The following is a 22,547-nucleotide window of genomic DNA, read 5'->3' as shown; positions in this document are numbered from 1 at the left end:
CTCTATGGCACCTTAGCAGAGCCGGGTATGTTAAATGCCAGCTTTGTAGAGCTCAGTTTCAAATGGTGTGCACAAATGAGCATGAATGCCCGTGCACACACAATGTCTGTCTCCTTTCCACAGTTGCCCACTTTCCCTGCTTGGCCCCAGTCTCAGTCCCCTGCCTCATAGCTCAGCCCTTACTCCGGATGGCTGAAGGAGTGCTAGACCAAGTCTGAATCCCCGTCAAATTGCACCTCTAGGGACTGGAAAGGAATCGGAACTTAAGGATCTTGGATGGCTTCACAGTCACATGCGTGTTTGAGTCCTTGGGGATATTAGCAGCTGTTGGTACTTATGCGTGCTGCTTTTATTGGGTGAATGTTCATTTGGAGCTTGCTAGGTTCGTGTTTTTTGCAGCCACTGAGGCTATAGTCGAGAGTGAAAATGTTCAGAACTCCAGCCTCACTGTGTCGGCTCACCCACATCTGGTCTGTTAGGTTCTCTGCCTTTTGTGATGGAGACAATTTTCAAAAGGACTTGGAGCTTCAAGGGACCAGCAGTTCCTAAGTTCTTAGAGCGTGTCACTTCTCCAGGGAAGAGAAGGTGGGTGGCATCTTCCAAATAGCTCTGACTGGTAGCTGTTTTTGTCATTCTCTGAGGAAAGACCCTGAGAGGGGCAGCCTGGAACGAATAGAGACCATTAACAAGTGCTTGTACCCTTTGGCTGATACTTCCCACCCTCTGATTCTTCCCAGAGCCCCTGAGGTCCAGGCAAGAGAACTCAGGCCAGTGGGAGTAAGTGTGCTTGCTCATTGGTCCAGAGTGAAGCCCAAAGTTGAGAATACCACCTCAGAGACAGCCAGGAATGAGGCTATGCGCTTGGATGTGTCTCAGGATCATTTCTTGTTCCTTAGTCCCAGCTCTGAGGGCCACACAGCTCCTGCAGTGACAGCAGATGACCTGTCATTCCCAGGTCTCACTGGGCTGATTCTATACCTGTGGGAAGGAAGGATGAGATTTGGACTGCTTATCATCACAGTTCCATGCAAAGGAGAGAGATCAGAGGAGATAAAACACTTTTTTTTTAAAGAAAAGGTGGACAGAATAATTTTTATCTGCTTTAAGACATAAAACTGACAATTAAGACCGTGTGGTGTTGGTGAAAGATCAGATAGGCATAAGTGAATGGAGAATAGAGAGCCCAGAAACACCTACACCAGACTAGATGTCTTATGACAAAGACACTTCAGTGCAGGAAGGACAGGTCACCCAGCCAAGGGTACTATAGTAACCGGTATCCACAGACCAACTGGTGTTCAGTTCCCAGCACCCGCAGCATCAGGTACCTCCTAACACCAGTAACCCCAGCTCCAGCTGATTAGACACTGTCCTCTGGTCTCTGTGGACACTTGTCCAACACAGACACAGGTGATGCCTAATTAAAAATAACAAACCTTAACAAACAGAAAAATTGGAAAATTCTTAAAACCTCAACCTAAATGTTCTGCTTTATAAAAAATTAACTCATAATGGATCATAGTCTGTACTGTGGAACAGAAAGCTGTTACAACTTTTCAAAGGGTCCTTGTGAGAAATTTTACCATTCAAGATGTGCGGAAATATTTGCAAAGCTTATACTGGAAGCAGGGCTTTTGTCGAGAACATACAAACAGCTCTATAAACTCAGCAGTTAGAAAAGCTTTCAGTGAACGAGTGGACAGGCTATATGCACAGACGTTCACCAAAGCAGTCCTGCAGAGGGCTAAGAGCTTGTGGAAGATGGTCAAGGTTATAAGATATGCAAGAGTAGACCGCGGTGAGCTGACACGGTGGTTAGAAGGGTTAAGAATGATCCTCATACTTAAGTGCTGGCGAGGTGACACCAAAGCTACCTCCCTCCTACACTGCTGGTGAGGACTTGAATAGAACAGTCACAATGGAAGATGCTTGGAAAAATTCTCCCCTCCTCTTCCTCTCCCTCTCCCCATCTCCCCTTTGCCTTTCTTTCCTTTGTTCATTTGATAGAATCTAACTATGTAGCTCAGGCTGAATCTTTCGTTCATGAGTCTACGGCTTTAGCCTTCTAAGAGCTGGGATTAGAGGTGCAAGCCACCTGCCTAACTGGAAAAAAAAAAATCTAAGCACATACTTAACCCTAATTTATTAATTATGTTTCTGACCAATTATTTTAAGGAAATAAAGATCCTTAAGATCTTTATTTTAAGGATCCACAAAATCACCCATATTAATGTATAGCAGCTTTATCTATAATGTCAAAATAGAGACAACCCAAATGTCCTTCAGCAGGTGAAATGAGCCGGGTCACATATGCAGCACAGATGATACTGAGCAGAATATGTAGCAGCAACTCTGGAAGGTCTCGAGGCTACTATGCAAACTGTGCTTGTGCATACATGCATATGCATGCACAAAGCTGATTTCAGATCAGATACTATGCAATTCCATTGTTACAACATTCTAGAAATGACAAGACATGACAAGGTGGGGAACAAATGAGGAGTTGCCAGGTGTGGAGGAGAGGAAGCCCATGGTAGCCCTCGAGGTGATGGGATCGTTCTGTATGACTCTGATGTGGCCTGAATCTGTACATGGATAAAATAATTCAGAGCTGTACACACGCAGACAGGTGCATGGGAAACTGCTGAGGTCTGGATAAGGATGGACAGTGCCAATATCAGCTTCTTGATTTTGTACTATAATATTGAATGACGTAATTAGTCATGCTTTAGCATCCATATGGGGGTGGGGGGGCAGGATTGGTTGTAGATCTCCCCTATGTATCCTAGCCTAGCTTTGAACTTCTGATCTTCCTGCCTCTCCCTCCCAAGTGCTAGGGTACAGGAGTACACAAACAGACTTGACTTATGCAGTGCTGAGGACCAAACTCAGGGCTCTGTGATGCAAGGCGAGCACTCTACCAGCCGAGCTGCATCCCTAGCCTGTGCTAAAGTCCTCATAGAAACTAGACTATGACGTTGTGCTTACGGAAACTTAAGCACATCTTTTCATGACAAAAGTTTTTAAAGTTACTTCAGAGCTCTGTGTGAATCTGGTCTTCAGTTGACTCAGTGTTACAGGTACTTTCTCCTCTGCTTCTTCCTCTGCCTCTTCCTGCTCCTCCTTTCTCCTCAACTTCCTTTCCTTTCTTCTTGTCTATCTCTCCTATGCATTCTTAGCTAGCCTTGGGATTTTGTTCTTATTCAGAGGGACGCATGACTTGAGGGCATGGGGAAAATGCGTGTGAAAGCTAGCTTTAAGCTTGTTCTTAAGTTGAAGAGGAAGTGTTTGGGTGGATGGAAACCGCTGTAAATAGACCTCTCACTATCGAGCGAGTTTGAAGTGCCCAGACGCTTTCTGCTTTCATGGGTCAGTACAGGGACAACGTTCATCCATCTTAAGAGAACCATTAACCAGGCACCATGCCTCTCAGGAGATGCTGAGGCTAGCCAGCTCTTCACCTTCCCGGTGTGATCTAGGCCAGCTTCCTAAGAGACTTCTGTAATCAGGATGCCCGAAGAAGTCACCTTTACTTCCATAGTGAACCTTGTTGAATCACATAACTTTGGTCCCTGCACAAGCAAGAACTTCTAGTTATACCAGGCTTTAGTTTATTACCACAAGAGAGACAGTGGTGTAGTCAAAGCAAATAAAGGAGGATTGCAGTAGTTGACATGGTTTGATATAAGTTCAGAATCTGAGGGAACTTGGGCTTGTTGAGGAACCTTCCAAATCTCAAGTTGGGGTGGCGGGGTGTTGTGGAAGTTGCTGGGTTTTTTTTTTTTTTTTCCTATTTTTTTTCTCATTGCTCAACACTCCACCTCGGGAAACCCCCAAGAGATGACATTAATACAGATTCCTCCTCTGGCCCCTTTGACACACTTGCTTTTGAAGGACCTGGAAGAGAAAGCTCTTTGTATGTGGTCAGAATAAACTCATTGTACACCCAGACAATTAACTCCTCAATGGACTTGCCAGCCCCTTCAAAGGGCCAGGCCTGCTTCCCTGGATCTCTTGGGCTCTATTCAGTCCCTTAAGCGCACCAATGTTTTGGGGTTTTTATTTTGTTTTGTTTGTTATTCTGAAAAGTCTTTTCCTTGAGAATAGTCAGAGCGGATCAACATTGTCTTCAGCCCAGCATTTATCTCCCCTCGCCAGCGAATGTCAATCAGAAATCAAAAAGCCAAACAGAGGAGGCTTTGAACAGTGTCATCGGGGGTCGAAGTGACTTCCAGCTGTCTGTGCGTGGGCCAGGCCTTCTCGCAGGGGAGGAACTGTGCTGTCACACACACCCAGTGTCTTTAGAGGCTCCCAGAGCCCATGCAGGGGCTGCACCTGCAAGGACAAGGCGTGAGTGGGGGCTGGGCAACCTTGGAAGGCCAAAGGCAGTGGCTCTGGGGCTGGGCAGTTTCCAAAGCTGCTCACTGCCTCTGAGGCCTGGCTTGTGCTGGAACTTGCTTCTCCTTTCATCTGCCTGATGGCTTCCTCCTTCCTGGCTGATGGTGCAGGTGGGAGGCAGGAAGCCACCTGCTAGAGACTGAGCTCTGTAAGATAGGATCCTGGGATTGTGGTTGCTGGTCCTAACTCACCCTGGAAGAATCCTCTTGTTTGCCTTATTTGTCTGTTTATTTTTATTTTCTAATTTGTATTTTTTCTCCCTCTCTATAAGAAAAATTATGTTTGAAACCCTCCTCTGTTTGAAACACTGTTTCTCTATCTCAGTCTCTCTCTCCTTAGTCTGGAAATCATTTTGAAATCAAGGAGAAATTAAATCTATTTGAGCTCAAAAAAAAAAAAAAAGTAAAAGAAAGAAAAGAAAGAATAAAAGAAATCAAGCAGAATAAGCTCCAGGCATAAAATTATCACATACATAAGTAAACAGAGATTTAGATATATATCTTTAAAATATATGGGTGAGTTCTCTCCCTCTCCAATTTAACCACTGCTCCAATGACCTAGCTACTGCCACTGGGTGCTTTTTCTGCTAGTGACTCCGACACCCCCTCATTTTGGCTCGAAGAGCTTTTATTGAAATGTAACCAGAAAAACAAACAAATACCCCACTCATTCTAAATGTAAAAATCCAGTGAATTTAGCAAATTCCTAGAATCACTCAAATATTACCAGAGACAATTTCCATTGCTTCCTTGCACGGGAAGATCTTATAGTTTACAACCCTTCTCAGCCTCAGACTCAGCATCCATGGAGCCGCTTGCCTTCTGGATGCATGGACTTTTGTACATCTGTGCTGTCTAAATGCGTCCCGCCACAGGCAGGGGTTACCACTTGTCTTCCTTCTATTATGTTTTTAAAGGTCATCGGGTGTATATTTTCATGTTTTAGTATTTATTCCTTTCTATTGCTGAATAGTGTTCCTTTAAATGGGCATATCATAATTTGTATGCTTACTGGTTGATAAACATTTGGATTGCTTAAAACTTTGAGACTTTTTGGGTCAGTAAGATGGCTTAGTGGGTAACGGGGTTGCTGCCAAATCTGCAACCCACGTTCCATCCCTGGAACTCACATGGTAGAAGGAGGGAACAGACTCCCATAAGTTGTCCTGTGACTTCTACTTGGCATCATGGCATACATGTGCCTTCCTCTTCCAACAAATACATACATACATACATACATATAAAAATCCAAATTAAAAGCTTCTATACTTGCTATATTTGAGTAATGCTACTATGTTTGTGTACATGTCTCTTCTAGAGCATTTCTCTAGAAGATTCTCTAGAAGGTTCCCAGGAGTGGAATTTGGGCCTTGAAAATTTAATTGGTGTTCATTTTTTTTTTAAGAAATTGCCAAATCATTCTTCAAAATGGCTGCCCAGTTGTATATTTCCACCAACGGTGAACAAAGAGTTCCATTTTCTCCACTTCCTTGCCAACACTTGTTATTTTTTGTCTTCTATTTTAGCCTTTCCTGGTACTTAGTGGTATTTTTTGGGGTCTTTGGGTTTGTTTGTTTGAGACAGGAATTTGTTGTGTAGCCCTAACTGATCTGAAACTCACTATGTAGCACAGGCTGGTCTTGAATGTGTAGTAATTCTTCTACCTTTGCTTTACAAATGCTGGGATTACAAGCAAGTACCTTCATTGTGTCTATTTGTACCTCCTAATGATAAATGACATTGCACATGATTAGTGTGTTAACTATCATCTCTGTGTCTTTGATGTATATGTGTGTACATGTGTGTATGTGTATGTACATGTATGTATGTGTGTACATGTATGTATGTGTGCGTACGTGTGTGCGTACGTGTGTGTGTGTGAAATGCTTATTAAATATTCTGCCAAGGTTTAAAATAAAGTTGTCATGTTATTGAACTGTAAGGTTTATCTAATTTAAAAACTTTGATAGGATCTTAATTTCACAAATCCAGTCTTAAAAGTAAGCAATTCCAATAAGAATGTTAGTACGCATGGAGTCGAGGAACTCCTTTGACAGTAGCCATAGAGCACCAGTGTCCTGACTCCTAGTAGGCAGACATCTTTCATGTGTAACAGATGATACGGCTGCTCAGACAGAGTGAAGGGTTTAGGTTAGGCCATGTATGGATGTCAACAAAGGCCAGTGTGAGGTCCCCCTAGGGATCTGGAAGCCAAGGGCACACGTAGAAATCAGGGCCCAGTGTGGGGCCTGGTGCTTCTCCAAGGATTGCCAGTAAGCAGAACGGCTGTGGACCTTGGATCCAAGCCTTGAACCTATGTTTATTAAAAAAGAAAAACAAAACGAAAACCTGTGCTTATTTGGTGTGTCAGAAACCAGGTGCCCAGGTGCCCGGAGATGATGGTTGGAAGGTTCTGTTGGATTTGGCGTGGCTTCCTGGCTTTGGGGTGTGCTGGCACCTAGACTCTTCTCACTCCATAAAGCTTTCCGTCAGAGCCTCTCTGCACAGAGCAGCTGTGCCTCTTCACCCTCAGTGACCCTACCCAGCAGGAAGATTCAATCCCCTGCCTCAGCTTCATGCTCGGCGAGCTTCCATGCCGAGGTCTAAGGTTCCCCGGGAAGCCCTCCCTTGTTCTCTGCCGATGGCTAGACCAGGTGCTCAGACCCAGGCTCTCATCTGGATGCCAAGAGAAGGAGGCAAGCTATTTTTAGCTATCTTGCTCCAGACAGAGAGCTAGCTCTCATGTAGACTTTTTAGTGTCTACATCAAATGTGAAATATCACATACCCTGTTGGATCTGAACACTCACTGTTGACTTCTGACCTCTTGCTCTTCCTTTGTTAGCTCTCCAGGCTCCTAAAGTGGAGCCACCCTGCACGGAGGGGGCTGAGTAAGCTGTGCTGAACTAGTCACACTGAATGCTGCATCTGGCAGAAGTGACCAGACCAAATGTCACTGCGGCTGCCAGGGGATGCCACTCAGTGGCTTGTTGAATTCAATGGAAGGAGGTGTTACTAGAGTCAGGGGAAGTGGTGCTATTAAAAAAAAAAATAACATTGTGTAGCTCTGTTTGGTCTAATTCTCCCTCAAAGACTTCTAGATCAGCTTACATGGTTTGATGTAGAAAGATGCACATTAGGGAATCCAGTTTGAGGCAAATACGATATTCAATGTGTTTAAGTACTGAAGCCTCTTTCTTCGCTGTCTCATTTCTTGGGATGGTTGTCAGATAGTTCGGGTTTGCTTTGGCCCCAGTGAGAGTTGGGTCTTTGTGTCAGCACAGGACAGTGATACCAGGGTCAGGTGTCACTCACAGGACTGTCAGATTGCTGGCCCCAGCCTCTAGGGAGGATGTGGGTCTCCAAGGGTTGACACCAGTGAGAGATCTGAATTATTCTCTCCCTCCTTCCTCTGATAAGATACAGGGATGGGGGCGGTCAGGGAAGACACAAGGGGGTGGGACACTGTTATTACTGGTGGTCTGATTGGTGTCTCATGGATTATCTGAGAGCTGGGGTTCTCTATAAATAGTTAATGCCCAGAGAACATAGCACATAGCGTGCCATTCTAAATGATCTCTAGGGGGTCTTGGTAGGAGAACAATGTGGTGTAATCATCAAACTGACTGAAACAATAGTGCTCAACCTTTCTCTTCCCCTGAGGGAGAAAACAAAGAAAATCTCTAAACTAGTCTCAAGATAGACAAGATAACCCCCTCCTTCTTTACTGGGAGTGGGTGGGTGGGTGGAACAGTGGCTTCTTGGGGACTGAGAAAAATGTACCCTTTACATATATAGTACAAATGGGTGTACACAGCACAAGATTTATTATCTTCTATCCACTAACATTTTCTTAGGAAGTGATTGGAGAGAATGGTCTAAAAATATTCCTTCAACGGGCAATAATGAAAACGATTGCAAAACACGTCTCTAAGCTGAGGGTTTTGGGGCTTTGATGAAAGCATAGTCCTGGCAGGTAAATAAACAAAGTCTACGCTAACTCCTGACACGTGGAAGCTCCTCTTGCTCTGCAGAAAGAGCTGCCCAGGGTACTGAGTGATAAGCACTGGGACATCGCTGCTGGGAGCATCCCACTCCCATCATTGGTGATAGAAACGTCAAAGGGAGGCCTGGGTGATCTCAGCAATTTCCTGTGTTGTTTCCCTTCCCGTTCACTGACCTGCTGCTGGGAATTTCAGGGTGTGCTGCTTCGCAGTGTAAATGTTCACTGGGCGGCCCTTGACCCTCTAGTGTGCGGGAGAGAGCAGTGCTTTCTAGCACCTCTATTTAAGGCAAGGATGGAGAGGCAGCTAGGAGCCTGGAAGAGAGTAGCGCTCTGGTCTAAGCTCTTTAGCCAGGGTCGTTAGGGAAAGGTTCTAAACAGCTTGTCTTGTGCCGGAGGATGGGAATTGAAGGGGAGACACCAGGCTGTCAAGCCATAGGGCCGCCAGTGTTAGCCTGCCTAGACAAAGCTCAGGCAGCTGGCTGCAGGAGAGTCTTCCACCCTACTCTGTTGTTGGGGTGTGGAAGGCTGGAAGAATCCTACAGAATCCTCAGCTTTATGAGACAGGGACCTCCATTGCTGTGAGTCCCAACTCCTTGTGAGTCCCCTGGATGAGCACATACCCGGATTTGCTTTATCGCATCTCTCTCTGGCTCTGCTTCTCTCCTGGCCTCTTCCTCCTTCCTCTTCCTTTTTCTTTGACCTTGTACAAACCCCAACCAGTCAACAGTTCTGGAGAGTAGATAGCATTTACCTCAATAATGGTAGTCTCTTTTCGTTTCTTTTTAACTCTCAATTCAGATGATGGTTCAAAGCCCACACCCACGATGGAGACCCAGCCTGTATTCGACGGCGATGGTAAGCCATCATTTCCTTTCCATTTTATATGTTTGTTTAACTCTCACTATTATTTTTTCTTTTTTCATTTCAGAATTGGGTAAGATATTAGCTTTACATGCTTGCTTAAGTTCCCATTATTATTCTTTTCTTTTTTGATTGTAATTTTTTTCCCCCAGTGTAAGTTGGTTTGTCCCCAACCTTTTAAAAAATGTGAAGCCTCCAAGTGACTAGTGCAGAGTCTTTACTTCTGGAACGGCCCTCTGTTCTTCCCAGGCTTCTAGCCTGTAGCCCAATGTCCAACAAAAACATGGTTTAGACAGACCCTCAAAGCTGCCAAGACCAGGGAGTCATGGTGAGAAAAGCTGGCGAGGGCAGTCAGTCTTCGGGAGCACGTGACTCAGAACTTAGAACTGCCCACTCTGTGCCTGGGCTGGAGGAGGGGTAAGATGGAGGTATAGGAATGTCTTCCTCCCAGTACAACCACTAGAGAGCTTTATGAACTAAGCCCTAGGTCCTGGTTCTAGAACTAAGTACCATGATAGATATTTAAGCAAGAAAGAGTTGGCATTGTTCTGGGAAGAGTTGGGAAGACATGGGACTCGAGCTTGCAAGCAGAAAGGAAGAATCAGGGTATTCCAGACAGCAAGGACTGGCCAAGAACAAGGAAAGAGGGAAAGGTGATGGGTATGGGCCACCGTTAGGGAAGTAGGAGAAAGAGATTGGCAAGTGGAGCTGGCTGGGTGAGGGCACGGGGATTTGGGGAGTTGCACTAAGACATTTGGGAGAAACATTCTAGGTTAAGGGCGATAGTGATGGTGACCAAATAAAGGCCGGGAGTCCCTGGAGGCAAGGCCAGTGAATTGGAAGTGCTGGGGTGCAGAAGCCTGGCCTGTGTTCAAGGCAGGGGGCACTTGGGCTTCTGTTCTGCAGGGAGTTTACCCAGTGCTCCAGATTCCTGTGACAGGAACAGGAAGTTTGACCGAATAAGGTTTCCAGAAAGTGTGAAGTTCAGCTTTCAGTGTACAACCTATAGCAAGATTTCAGCAGCGCTCAGTGGAGAGTATCTGGGGCACGAGAGAGTAGAACAAAGAAATGAAACAAAACCATGCCCTGCAGCATGGCTAGGGATGTGCCTAGGGTAGGCTCAGCTTGGTGAGATCAGAATCTGCAATCCCCTGTCACTAGAAAACCTGAGTCCTAGGGGATTGGGTGGAGGATGCAAATATGACAATAGGAAGACCATCTTGCTGCTGTCATTGATGATCTGGTTGCCAGATGGTATGTTCGGGATCAGGATTTCCACATTCTCAGTCTGTTTGGTGACCCTGGTACTGAGAGCCTGCAGGCACCCTGGGGCGCCCTAGATGAAGGTGCTTGCTGTGTGCTCAGCTTGACTGTGAGAAGGGGTTGGAGTATGTGTGAGACTCACTCCTCTCTCCCCACACGAAGCAGAAGCCCAGCGGGCTGAATCTGCCTTGCTTCAGCTGTTTCCTCTAAAATGGTCTCTGCGGTGTGTTTGGCATCCGTTTGTTGATTTATCCCCTTTAAATCTTCTCCCAGGGAAGCAGCTGAGAGGGACTTGGCTTGGCCCGTGTTCCTCACCTCCTGGGATAATATTTTTATTCCTTGATGGAGTGGCTTGGTGCCTCTGAATTCTGACTACTCTGTGTCCCAGCACAGGATGCCCTGGTTGTCTCTTAAAAGCTGGTGGCGAGAAGCGCTTCCGTCACAAGGAAGAGAGAGTGCGTTGGCACTGGTTTGAAGTTGATGTGCCAAGAGGGAGATAGCTAAGCTTTGATGCATAGGCCTCTAAAAAGCTTGTTACAAGTCTGGATTACACTCTGTGTTGCTTACTTCTCTCTCCATGTATGTACACACATTTTTCTCTCTCTTGTTTTTTTTTTTTTTTTTTTTCTAGAAATCACAGCTCCCACCCTATGGATTAAGCACTTGGTAATCAAAGACTCCAAACTGAATAACACCAATGTAAGAAATTCAGGTAAATAATCTTCCTTCGATTATGTATGTATTCAACTCCTGGTTCCTAGGAGCTCCATTGCTGCCCCATGACTACTCATATGGGTTTGTTTTCTTTTCTGCTTCCTTCCTTCCCTCTCTCTCATCTGCCTTCCCTTTCCCTTCCTCCCCTCTCTCTCTTCTTCTTCCTCTTCCTCTGACTCCTTTTCTGAGACAAAGTCTCATTATTTAGCTAAAGCCGATATCAAACTAGTGATTTTTCCACCCCAGCCTCCTCCCAGCACTCAGCTGGGGTGGTGTCACTCTGTCTAGCTTTATAGTGTGGTTTGGGACGACTTGTATCTTTTTCATTTTCTGTAGCTATAAAATAAGGAATCTGATGAGTTCGTCTCTTCCAGCTTTGTTTTCGTCTTTTATCATAGCCAGGATCAACTTTTATGAGTAGTTGATCTGTTTGGATGACAAATTTTGTCAAGATGTTTTTAGTATTTTGATTGATTTTCTAAATGCCACACAGGAGAATTTGAAAGGAGGAGGCTGGGCATACAAAAGTTGGGCTTCAGGCTTCAAGAAACTTAATTCCTCTGTTTTGAGGCATTCAAGCTGCTTACAGTCATGCCCTTCCTGTTTTGATCTTCTGAGGTCTCAGGAATGGTCAGGGTTTTGGCACTGACTTAGCAGAAAGGTGATGAATTGTGAAGAGCGATCACATTCGTAGGATTTACTTGAAACATGATTTGCCACCAACAAAGATCAAACCCAACCAAGTTCACTGGCCATCGGTCAAGACTAAATATTCCCCAACAGAAAATGTCCTAGCAGACCAGAGCTGAGGTATTGTCGGGGAGGAGCGTTCTTTCGCTTAAGCCATCGTAATGAGAACTAGCTAGCACTTGGCATAATTTATGTGCTTGGCTGAGTCTAACTTAGCCATATCCTTCCTTTATTAGTGTCAAGGACTACGGACAAAGGATTCCTGCCTTTGAAGGGGCAGGCAGTGCTGTCCTTGGCTCCTCTAGTTTTCTCCTGTACCGGCTCTGTACTATAGGTGGTGGTATGGAGGCCAGAGTTCAGGGAAGGAGACGAAGAGGTGAATGGTGGGCTGGTCAATGTTTCTTCGTGTGATTGACTTACTATTTGATGCAAGATGGAGGTATAGGATGAGATGGTGACATAAAAGAGGCCCTGTTAACGGCCTTGGGCAAGATAGAATAGTCAGCAGTTAAAGCACAGGCTTTAGAATTAGCAAAACCTAGGTATAGCACACAGAGAGTGACTAGCCAGATAAATTCCCTGGGCCTTAGTTCTTACCTACAGGGCGGGACATGGTCTGTCTCTCAAAAGGCTCGCCACGTTAATGTCTGTATGTTTTTTTGACTGTTGCCTGGCTAGATGAGGAATTGTTAGGTGCATGCATTTATTACTGTTAACATTAATGATGACAATACCATGAGGCTTTTGGTGGTGCTATGCATGCTATGACCCAGTAGATGCTATGTAGGTATTTTCCCACTGACATATATCTGTATCTCTTGATTTTTGGGATAGCGCCTTGATATATAGTCCAGGGTAGCCTGGAACTCACAGTCTTCTTACCTCAACTTCCTGAGTACTAAGATTACAGATGTGTGCCACCATACTTAACCAACGACAGCACTTATTGCGGTTAGACTGGAGGAAGCAAGGGACACATGTCCTTCTGAAGTGTGTTCTCTGAGTGTATTAAAGTGACAGTGTCAGGTTCTGATTGTGACCCCTGCTTGTTTATGTAGTTTTCTGTTGTACGATCATAGGGTCATGTTGAGAAATTGTTTCTAGGCAAGTACAACTATCTTCCTCTTGTTGTAGTGGCCCGGCCTCCTTTGTTTCCCATAGTTGGTGACTCTATAAGGTTAGTATATAAAACAGGATAGTTGCGGAAGAGTTAGTTGCTCTTTAGAGGAGACACATCAAGGAAAATGACTAGGCTTTGGTTTCAGTAATCGCTTAACAGATTATAATATTCTCTGTCATTATCACCTGGCCATACTGACTGATACCTGTCAATCTTACTGATGGATTCAGATATAAAAGACATGGTTCTGCAAGAGTATTTAGCAGATAAGATAACAAATGGCCACCTGGCTGTTTGTGCAAATAAAGTTTTATTGGGACACAGCTACACTGCTGTTCTTGACCATTTTTACCCACGAGACCAGGCTTGAATAGCTACCCCAGAGCCTGAATGGCCTGCAAAGCTTAAGATATTTACTTTATGATCTTCCACAGAGAACATTTTCTGGCCCTTGATATCCACAGTTGAATATGGCATTTGAGTGGGAGGTACATGCCTAGGGTTGTCTTACTCAAGGTTTTTGGCCCCTGCATAGAGCAAGCAGACGTAGGAGCTGTGACTCCTGAGGAGTTTCCTGATGCTCCAGGTAAGCCTGTACCATCCTAGGAAGTCCTGGGGCCACTCAGAGGTGCACCATCTCACACGGACCATTCTCAAGCTTGACCATCTTGTTCCCGGGTATGCTATGGCAACTGGTTGCCAAGGAGGCATCATAAGGTCTGGATTTTCAGGCAGTGGAGTAGGGTATCTTTCACATACCAGCCACATACTGATCGAAGCATGGGCTTTGGAATCAACTGGACGTGCACATCTGGTTTCCCAGACTGACTTTCCTTACCTTGGAAAGCCAATCAGCTTCTGCGGGTCTTGCTTTCCTTATATATAAAACCAAGTTATTGCCCTTCAGGATTTTGTGAGGCTTCAGTTTTAGACTTGTAATTCTGGGCATGTGGGTTTACCATAAGTGATTTAAAAGGAAAACAAAGCGAAGGAAGCTGCTTTGGCGGAGTGTTTGCTTGTCCTGTTCTCCCCATCCTCCCATGTTGGCACATTCAGTTAATGAGGCAGACATCCTTTGATGGACTTGCATGTGGTCCATGGCTTTAGGTAAGGACTGGAGCTTTAGAGTTATGCACCTGAGGCCAGTTTTCATTAGAGTTTGATGGAGGATTCTGGATTCAGATGAACTTCAGACCATGCTTGGGGAGGTTGGAGTCAGACTCTGTGAAGTATGCCTGGGTGAGAGCTCATCTTCTCAGCCTTCTCCCAGAAGGGGGGGAGAGGCAATTCCAGTTTCTTTTACACCCCAAACATCCTTTTTTCACACTCAGACCCTGTGACGCCAGGTTTGTTTTCTGGCCTGGGGACTGTTGATGTTGGAAAGGTTCCACTGGGGGCCTGAACGTTGTGCAATAGCATGACACACGCGCCTGAAGACGTACCCAGTCTTCTCCCCTCCTAGAGGTTCTGGCTCTTTCTGGAAAGCTCTGCCGTGTGTTCATATGGCTGCTGTGGCCTTTTGAGTCCTTGGCAAGTTTGGCATATCCCGATTTGTCTTTCTGATCTTCTCTTCCTTGACCACCTCCCTCATGCCTCACCTCCCAAGTATCCGTGGCTCCAGGAATCCTTTCTGTATCTGGGAGGATGATGTTCCTAGCCAGCTAACACCCCAGATCTTGGGAGCAGCGTGTCCTAGTAGAGTGCTGGCCAGAGCTTCTGCTGCTTTTTCAAGGAAATGTGAACTCCTGCTGAGGTTTTTTTTTCATCCAGAGTTTGGTATCATGACATTTCTTTCTTTCTTTTTTTTTTTTTTTTTTTGAGACAGGGTTTCTCTGTAGCTACGGAGCCTGGCCTGGAACTAGCTCTTGTAGACCAGGCTGGCCTCGAACTCACAAAGATCTGCCTGTCTCTGCCTCCCGAGTGCTGGGATTAAAGGCGTGCGCCACCACCGCCCGGCATGACATTTCTTAAAATACTCAACATTTAAAATATGTTCAAGTCATTTCTATTTATAGAAGAAGGTAAAACAATAAGACCAATAACAAGAATTAGCCTTCATCAAACCCTTTTCATCCCCCCCCCAGGTTTAAGCTGACTACATGAAGATAATTTATAAGTTTATAAGTCTTTTTTGTCTCTTTATAATTTCTGTCTTTTTGTTTCTGTATGACAAAACACTGTGCTTCCTCTCCTGAGAAAGTGCTGTCTCTCAGGAACTGGGGTCATGGATGTGGCCACCATGCTCGCTGTGCGCCATGGCAATGCTCCAGGGCTGCAATGTTTCCTTTTGTCCTGGAAGCCCAGGCTAGCGATCATAGCCTCTGGGTTTGTCTCTGCATCCAGATCTTTTCATTTCCTTGCTTCTTGTCTTTCTTGCAAAACTCTTTCCTGATGTGATCAGGGTACCCAGAACCTGGCCCCATGAGTTAAATTCTAAAGCCTTTCCTCTCTTGCCTCCATGGTTGGCATTTGTGTCTCTGTGGATGAAACAGTTTATGGTCACTCTGTTCCCTGGAGACAGAGCTGCCATTGAGGACCCAAAATGGAAACACGGTTCTTTGACATGTTTTCAATAAAACAAGATTCTCATTTCTTCTTGCCTGAGAATATCTGTCTGTGTTTGCTCAAGGTGTGGTCACATGTCACAGGTAGACCAGTTGGCAGTATTCTTGCCCTTACTCATTTGGGCAACGTTTTTCTTGTAGTCTGGCTGCTGGGCCACCGGCTACAGTTGAGATTGCTTTCCCACCCAGGACATTTCTGCTGGGAGAGCTGCTACGACTGAGGTTTGGGTCACGGAGGCAATGGCACCTCCTGACTGGATCCCTGCCCCCACAAGTCTATACTCTTTGCCCAACTGGAAACCGTGGGCTGATGTAATGACCCGAGGCTGGAAAAATAAACAGCTTGCAAGGAAACCAGTGGTAGCCGTTGTAAGCAAATACCCCACAGCCACCTGGAATCTCACACATGACGTGATCGGGAGGAAGAATGAGTAATCTACCAGCATTCGCAACGGGGACGGGACTGGGCTTGTGTGCATTTAAAATATCTATATAAAAACAAATCCTGTTACTGGCCTTCTTGCTATCTGCCCTTTGGGCTCATGAAGATGCTTTGGTCAATCATGGCCAATAGGATTGAGATGAGGAAGGGGCCAGATGGTCTTTCGCAGGGCTTTCCCTTGGCAACAAAGGCTTTGCCCTTTCTCTGGTCTTTTCCTTTGCGGAGAGGAAAGGTGATTATCACTAGGGGCCTGAGAGCCAGGTCTATGGTCCAGTTTGACCTTGCTTTCATATTGGCTTTCTTGGTTACGTTACTCTGTCGCCCCACTGTCTGTTTCTTGTGGTATTGGAATGGGAAGCATGTAGTCACAGGATTCAGTCTTTGGGACTCCCCCTACTAGCAAAAGTTTTGTTTCTAGAAGTGAATTTATATGCAATTTGATGTTCGATAACAAAACCATGTCCCAATATTTTCCTTTTGTCCTCGGTTGTTAATAAGCTGCCATCAGAGAGCTTGCTCAGGTATTGTAATTGGTTTCCTCCCAGTTTCTGAAAGTCAGTGAGGACTTTGGCTTTAGTCCGAGACTCTTCATTATGTGTTTGTGAAATGACTGTGCAGGAAATCGGGCTGTGCAGTTTATCAACACATGCATGCAATATTAGTATTTTGGGAGGAGGAAGAATAAAAGTATACTTAATTTTTATCAATTAAAAAAAATCTCTCTTTCATCCTCCCCCCTTGTCTGTACTCCTTTCTTCCTCTCTTGCTTCAACTTGAATTTTCTATAATTTAGTTCTTCAAGCACAGAGCCTGCAGGCCAGGGTCAGTGAAACTACCAAGAAAAACTGGGGAGGGACAGGCTACTACTTCTTGGTATTTGTCACTGCAGAACAGCTGTGAAGGATTTCTTAGTACCTTTGGAGGAAAGGGCATCTCTCCTGGCTTTGTGGATGAGTCCATAGAGATGGGGTGTGAGGAGGGTGACCGCTTTAGGGAGAAGTTGAGAAGAAAGATGTTTATGTGCTAAATTGGGGCAGTCCGTCCCAGAAGAAATAGACTCTACCCATCCCCCCTCCCCAGGAGCTCAGTATCTGTCTGTGTGGGAAGTGGGTGTTTACCACTTCAGACCATGGTGAGCCATACATGGCCATTTTAGGTTCTTCAGAGAATCTATTTACACAGGCTGGTTGTCCTGTTTTCCTATACCTCCTTACTCATGACTATTCCGTCTAAGAGCCTGTTTATCCTGGGGGTAGAGCTGCTCCCAGCCAGCCCTGGGGATGTGGGATGTTAGTTCTGCCTGAAGGTGGAACTTTGGAGGCACAGCAAGCTTGTGGTTTGTGGACCACATAACAGTTTCTCAAGAAGTATGAGTACGAGGGACAGGCTGAAGACTCCCAGCCTGCTTACCCTTGACTCAACCCTTCCGGGCGTTCAACTTCCGGTGATTTAGGCAGCTGGGTCTGGATTAGCCTCCCCAGTATAGGAAGGTGTGCCTGTTCTGACTGAACTGTGTGGGCTATTAGAGGAAGAAGCGCCTGAGAAGCTTCCAGTACTACCCCTGACTTTGCAACGAGGAAACAGGAGTCCAGCTAGCTGGGGGCTTGTGCAGGGCTCTTGGCCCGTCAGCAGCGGTGATGTACTAAGGCCTGAGAGGGTGGGAGAGCAGCACAATGAGCATTTAAGGAAAGGGGGTACCAAAAGCAGGGCCGGCGATGCGCTCCTCTCTAGTAGGAGATGAATGCTTTGTCAGGGTTGTTGCTTTGGAGTTCTGGATGTTATTATAAGAAGCAGACAAATTCTTCAAGATATCTAAATATGGTTAGATAGAGACATAAATTTCCTCTGTAGATTATGTACCCCCTTATTGCATGGACCAGGGCAGACTGCTCCCATAACCTGGTCCTTGGCCAGCCATTACAGGCCAGTTGAGGAGCCAAGCTGAACACAGGTATAAGAAGATGAGGTGTACCCCAGATGTGACGGAGGACACTGCCACCTTAGACCAGATAGTTATAATAGCACCACCCTTCTCACTTTACTGTGGCACCAGGTTAAATGTTGTACATATATTTTGTGGTGTTAGATATCTGAATCTAGGCCTCGATCATGCTGAGTAAGCCCCACGCCACTGAGCTACAGCTTGTCTCGCATATTAGTACATAAGCACCTTGTAGGGCACAGGTAGGGGCTACTCTACTTTTACAGGCAAGGAACCTGGGACTTTGAGACTGTCCAAGGTCTCAAAGAGCCACGTGGGGGAAGCCAAAAGGTCTGTCCTCTTGACCCCTGTGCTATACTGCCTCTATTCTGACTGCTGGCGACATCTATGGAGGCTTCCACTACATCAGTCCCTAGGGTGAAGTGCACTGGAGTTGGAACGGTGGACACTTACTGTTGCTTCAGCCACAGGGCCCTGGAAGCCTAGGTCTCCATTAACCCCGTCTTTGGCTCCTGGACCATTCCATCTGAATGTCCCAAGTTCCTTCTGGCTTTGGGAAACAGCCATTCAGTTGAGATCATACAGCGCCCCAACTTATCCCTCTGGGGTAGAGCTGAAGGTGGTCCTTTGTTAACCAGTTGGCCCATCAGGGGTCCTCCTGAGCACTCTCCAAAGTCCCTCCCAAGGTAGGAATGAGGATGAGGGATGATGTTATCTTTTATTTTCATTCCATTTTGTGGCAGATTATGCAGAAAGAGGATTTTTTAAAAGATAGGGATGAGGAAATCTATTGCAACAGAAGAGGTGACTTTCTTAAGTTTATGCAAATTCGGTTTCTGATACCCCACCTCTATCCATTCTGGCTGATTTTATTCTGTTAGTAGGTGACTTTTGCTTTTCCTTTGCCCCAGCTGGGCCTGTCTTCTGGGTGTTTGCATTCCTTAGCCGATGGTCAGTCCTGGGAGCAGTGGCTCTGTGGAATCTCCCTCTCTGTGGGGTTCTCAAAACCACATGATGACTCCGAGTCACAGGATATGGAGAGCTGGGAATTGCGCTGTGACCAAGTGGCCCTCACTGACAGAGGTGGTGGAAAATTCGTGGTGAGATGGCAGGCCAGCTTGGCAAATGGTGCTTGGAAAAATTATCCTCTGAGGGGCACTTAGCCCCTTCTGTGAAAAAATTGCAAAGTCCCCAGTGAGGCGATAAACTATTCACATAATTGGCTTGAAACCATAGGTGCCCAAACCCCACATGGCTGAATAAACAGAGTGTCTCAGTGATGTTCCATAAATCATTCCTAAAGATTATGACTCCAGCAGGGCCCTCCCTTCAGTCCCACACCTATAATCCCCACCCCAGCCCCTTCAACAGTGAAGTCAGCCCCTTAAAACCCCAGGCCCACCTTTCTGTCCTTTTCCTGCTATCCCACTCTCCACCAAATCCTCAGGTAGTTCCAGTACCAGTCACCCACGTGTTGTCAGTCCTGGAGAGACCTGCAGTGGGAGTCGCACCATTCCTTCTGCCCCTGGAATTTCATCTCGCTATTTAGAAAGGTTGTTTTAAGTGTATGGTTTGTTATTGTGGGTCATCTGTCAGCATTTTATTCGTTTTTGATAAGAGATGAGATGGGCGGGAGGTATTTGAAGAGGTTTCAGGGTCGTTGTTGTCGACACAAGGCCAGTGTTTTCCTTAATATTCTTGGCCCAGCGAAATGATTCTTTTTGCAATGAAATATAAGCAGGCGCCTCTCATTTTCTCAGGCTGAATCACCCTTTATTGATGTTTATCCCCATAAGAAATTTAGTCTCGATGGTCTGAGGGTTGAGTGTAGCGTTTCCCAGGATGAGTTGGGGTCAGAGATTCTTGTTCCAGCCCCTGCAGTCTCATATAGAACAGGCTGGCATTTATTCTGCTGTGGGTGGGCCCCATCTCTGGAGCATTGGCTAGAATAAAATTCTTAGACTAAATATCCTTCATGGATTCCTTCTCTGTGAGAGTCTGTGGTTTTCTGAGTGAGGAGCAAACCAGAGTGGTGGGCAGGAAGGATAAGCTGGAGACCCAGTCTGTAGTGGGAGCTGCGGGCTGTGTTCCTGCTGCCCCAGCTCCTGGTCGCCTGGCTAGCTTATGCCCCGAAATAACAGCACACAAACTGTATTCTTTTAAACACTGCTTGGCCCATCATATCTAGCCTCTTCTTGGCTAACTCTCGCACCTGGACTAGCCCATTTCTAATAATGTGTGTAGCACCCCAAGATGCGCTTATCGGGAAGATTCTAGCCTACGTCCATCCTGGGTCGGAGCTTCATTGCATCTGCCTCTGAGAGGAGCTGCCCTGCATCTGAGCTCACTTCCTCTTCCTCCCAGCATTCTGTTCTGTTTACTCCACCCACCTATGTTCTAACCTATGAGGGCCAAGCAGTTTCTTTATTTTTTAACCAATGACCTTCCTCCATCACCAGTCCATAAGCACTGGTGGGGTCAGAGTACAATGGGTAAGGGGCACAGAAACTCAGCAGGAGCCATGCTGTGCCTTCGCCTCCTTCTAAGGAAGAGCCCTCAGAGATAGCTTCAGGGATGAATGGAGGAAGACCTTGCGTGAGGATTGCCCGACAAGTCATGGCTAGTTATTCCTGATTCATCACGTGTTCTCAGAATTGTTCTGGCCTTCTCAGGGACTAATGTGATATCAGACTAAGGTACAAATATATCCATTTAATAGCCTAGGTTCACATATGTCCCCAGCACTTCTTTTTAACCTCCTCCTGAGCCCCAGACTTTTTTTTTTGTACCCAGAATCTTGCATTGTGTCCTCCTCTCAAGGACATTGTCCCCAGCCTTGCTAGTATCCTGCTGTCTTTCATTGCCTATCTCAAGGAAGAGAAACAATTCTGTCAGGATGGCCAAAGTAGCTCCTTAAATAACCACTAGGTCTTTATCAGGAGAGACCACATCCTTGGCCAAGGCACCCTTCCAGTCTACAGATTTTGTTTGAGTTATGAGATAGGATTTATTACATAGCCTAGCCTAGCTTCAAACTTCCCATCTCTCTGTCTTAGCTACCTCGCTCCCTCCACCACTGCTCTGTGGTGGAATTACAGATGCAAGCCACCACATCAGGCTCATGACTCCTCCCTTCTTCTCTATGTTGACCATCTTTCCTGAAGTCCTTATGATGCTCCTTTCAGTGCATCCGTTTGTCTGGGCAGCCTGACCCTGTTGTCTGGCCCAACACTATTGAGCTGTTGGGACATGAGCATCCACAGTTGGTTTTGATTAGAGCAGATTATTCTGCATAATGTGGGTCAGCCTCATGTGGTCAGTTCTAAGATTTAAGTGAAGAGATTGGAGTTTACTGAAAAAGAAAAAAGGAAGAGGAAAAGGAGAAGCAGGAGGAGGAGGAGGAGGAGGACAACAGCCTGGAGACTGCCATGTGAAGGCCCTGCTTTTGTGTCCTACAACTGTGGGCATTAGCTATTGATCTTGGTCCAAAATTGCCTCATCTTGTGTACCTGCATTTCTACCTGACTGATTTGCCTATGTATTTTAGATTTGCTATATCCTTAGTTTATGAACCTAGTCCTTAAAAATCTCCCTCTCATCGTGTGTGTATGTGTGTGTAGAACCTTGAGTGTTACAGTCCCTCTGCCTCCTCTGCATTTACTTTCCCTGCCATGAAATCCGTTTTGTCTCTCACCATAAAGCTCACAGTAAGGTCCGCCCACTGGTCACTGATGACTTGACTCAAAGGTGCAGAAGTGTTGATTACCCAGGAGACTCAGCTTCCTCTTCCCTTCCTCCTCTCAGATCTTCCTTCTCTGGAAGTCAATAGCCTGAAAGCAAGACCAGCCCAAATTCTGTAATGTTTGTTTGTTGGCCATTTTTTGCTTTAAAAAAATATGTGAAAATTAAGAAAAGACAAAGAAGGAGAGTCCTGGAAGCGAGGATAAACTCTGGGCTCCAGTGAGTATTGGGGATTAGCTGAGACTTGGTCTCATTCATGTTCTCCTCTGCTCCTAATTACTGTGGGCAATCATGAGACACAGATCTGAGCCAGTCCTAGCAGATGGAGATATCCTTTACACGGATCCCAACGTGGCTAACACACAAAGACCTGGGCCCTGGGCCCATAGACAGGGTTGACATTCATCTAGCTCATGCTGGCCTTTCCAGCCCTTTCTCCGGCTTTGCTCGCTGCTGTTCTCTGCAGGTCCCATTCTCTCCCATACCATGTGTGACTGGGGAGAGACACACTGTGTGTCTTCTGATGGCAAGGCCAGACATAGTGCCTTCCCAACATGAAATGCTTTTCCGTTGTGTTTCTTCTTGAGGTTCCATTGTTGGATGGAAGGTGACTGAGCTCTCGCTGCTCAGCACCATCTTGGGGGCAGGTTTGGGAAGGGCTGTGTGGAAGTGTCCAGGTACGTGTGGTTCCATCCCCTTGTTCCCTCTTCTCTGGTGTGCGTTATGTCTTCCAGGCATATATGGGCAGCTCCTGGCCCATTCTTATAGTTACTGGGTCATACCTTTGTATCTTATCTCTGTTTCCCAA

The 22,547-nt window shown here is 45.9% G+C and overlaps 1 protein-coding gene across 3 annotated transcripts in view; it reads left to right on the top strand.

The window, feature by feature from the left end:
* Smoc1 (SPARC related modular calcium binding 1) overlaps positions 1–22,547 on the top strand; it is a 164,273-nt gene that overhangs the window by 115,805 nt on the left and 25,921 nt on the right. For 2 of the 3 annotated variants that reach the window (XM_057783114.1, XM_057783112.1), the window contains exons 6-7: positions 9,168–9,257; positions 11,158–11,238. In XM_057783114.1, coding sequence (XP_057639097.1) covers positions 9,168–9,257; positions 11,158–11,238 — 171 coding nt within the window. The remainder of the gene's footprint in view (positions 1–9,167; positions 9,258–11,157; positions 11,239–22,547) is intronic. The other variant, XM_057783113.1, reaches the window with a different exon arrangement.

The sequence above is a fragment of the Chionomys nivalis genome, chromosome 10, assembly GCF_950005125.1.
Source record: "Chionomys nivalis chromosome 10, mChiNiv1.1, whole genome shotgun sequence".
Lineage (NCBI taxonomy): Eukaryota > Metazoa > Chordata > Mammalia > Rodentia > Cricetidae > Chionomys > Chionomys nivalis.
Note: the sequence above shows the minus strand (reverse complement) of the source record. Positions and strands in the feature narration are given on the sequence as shown.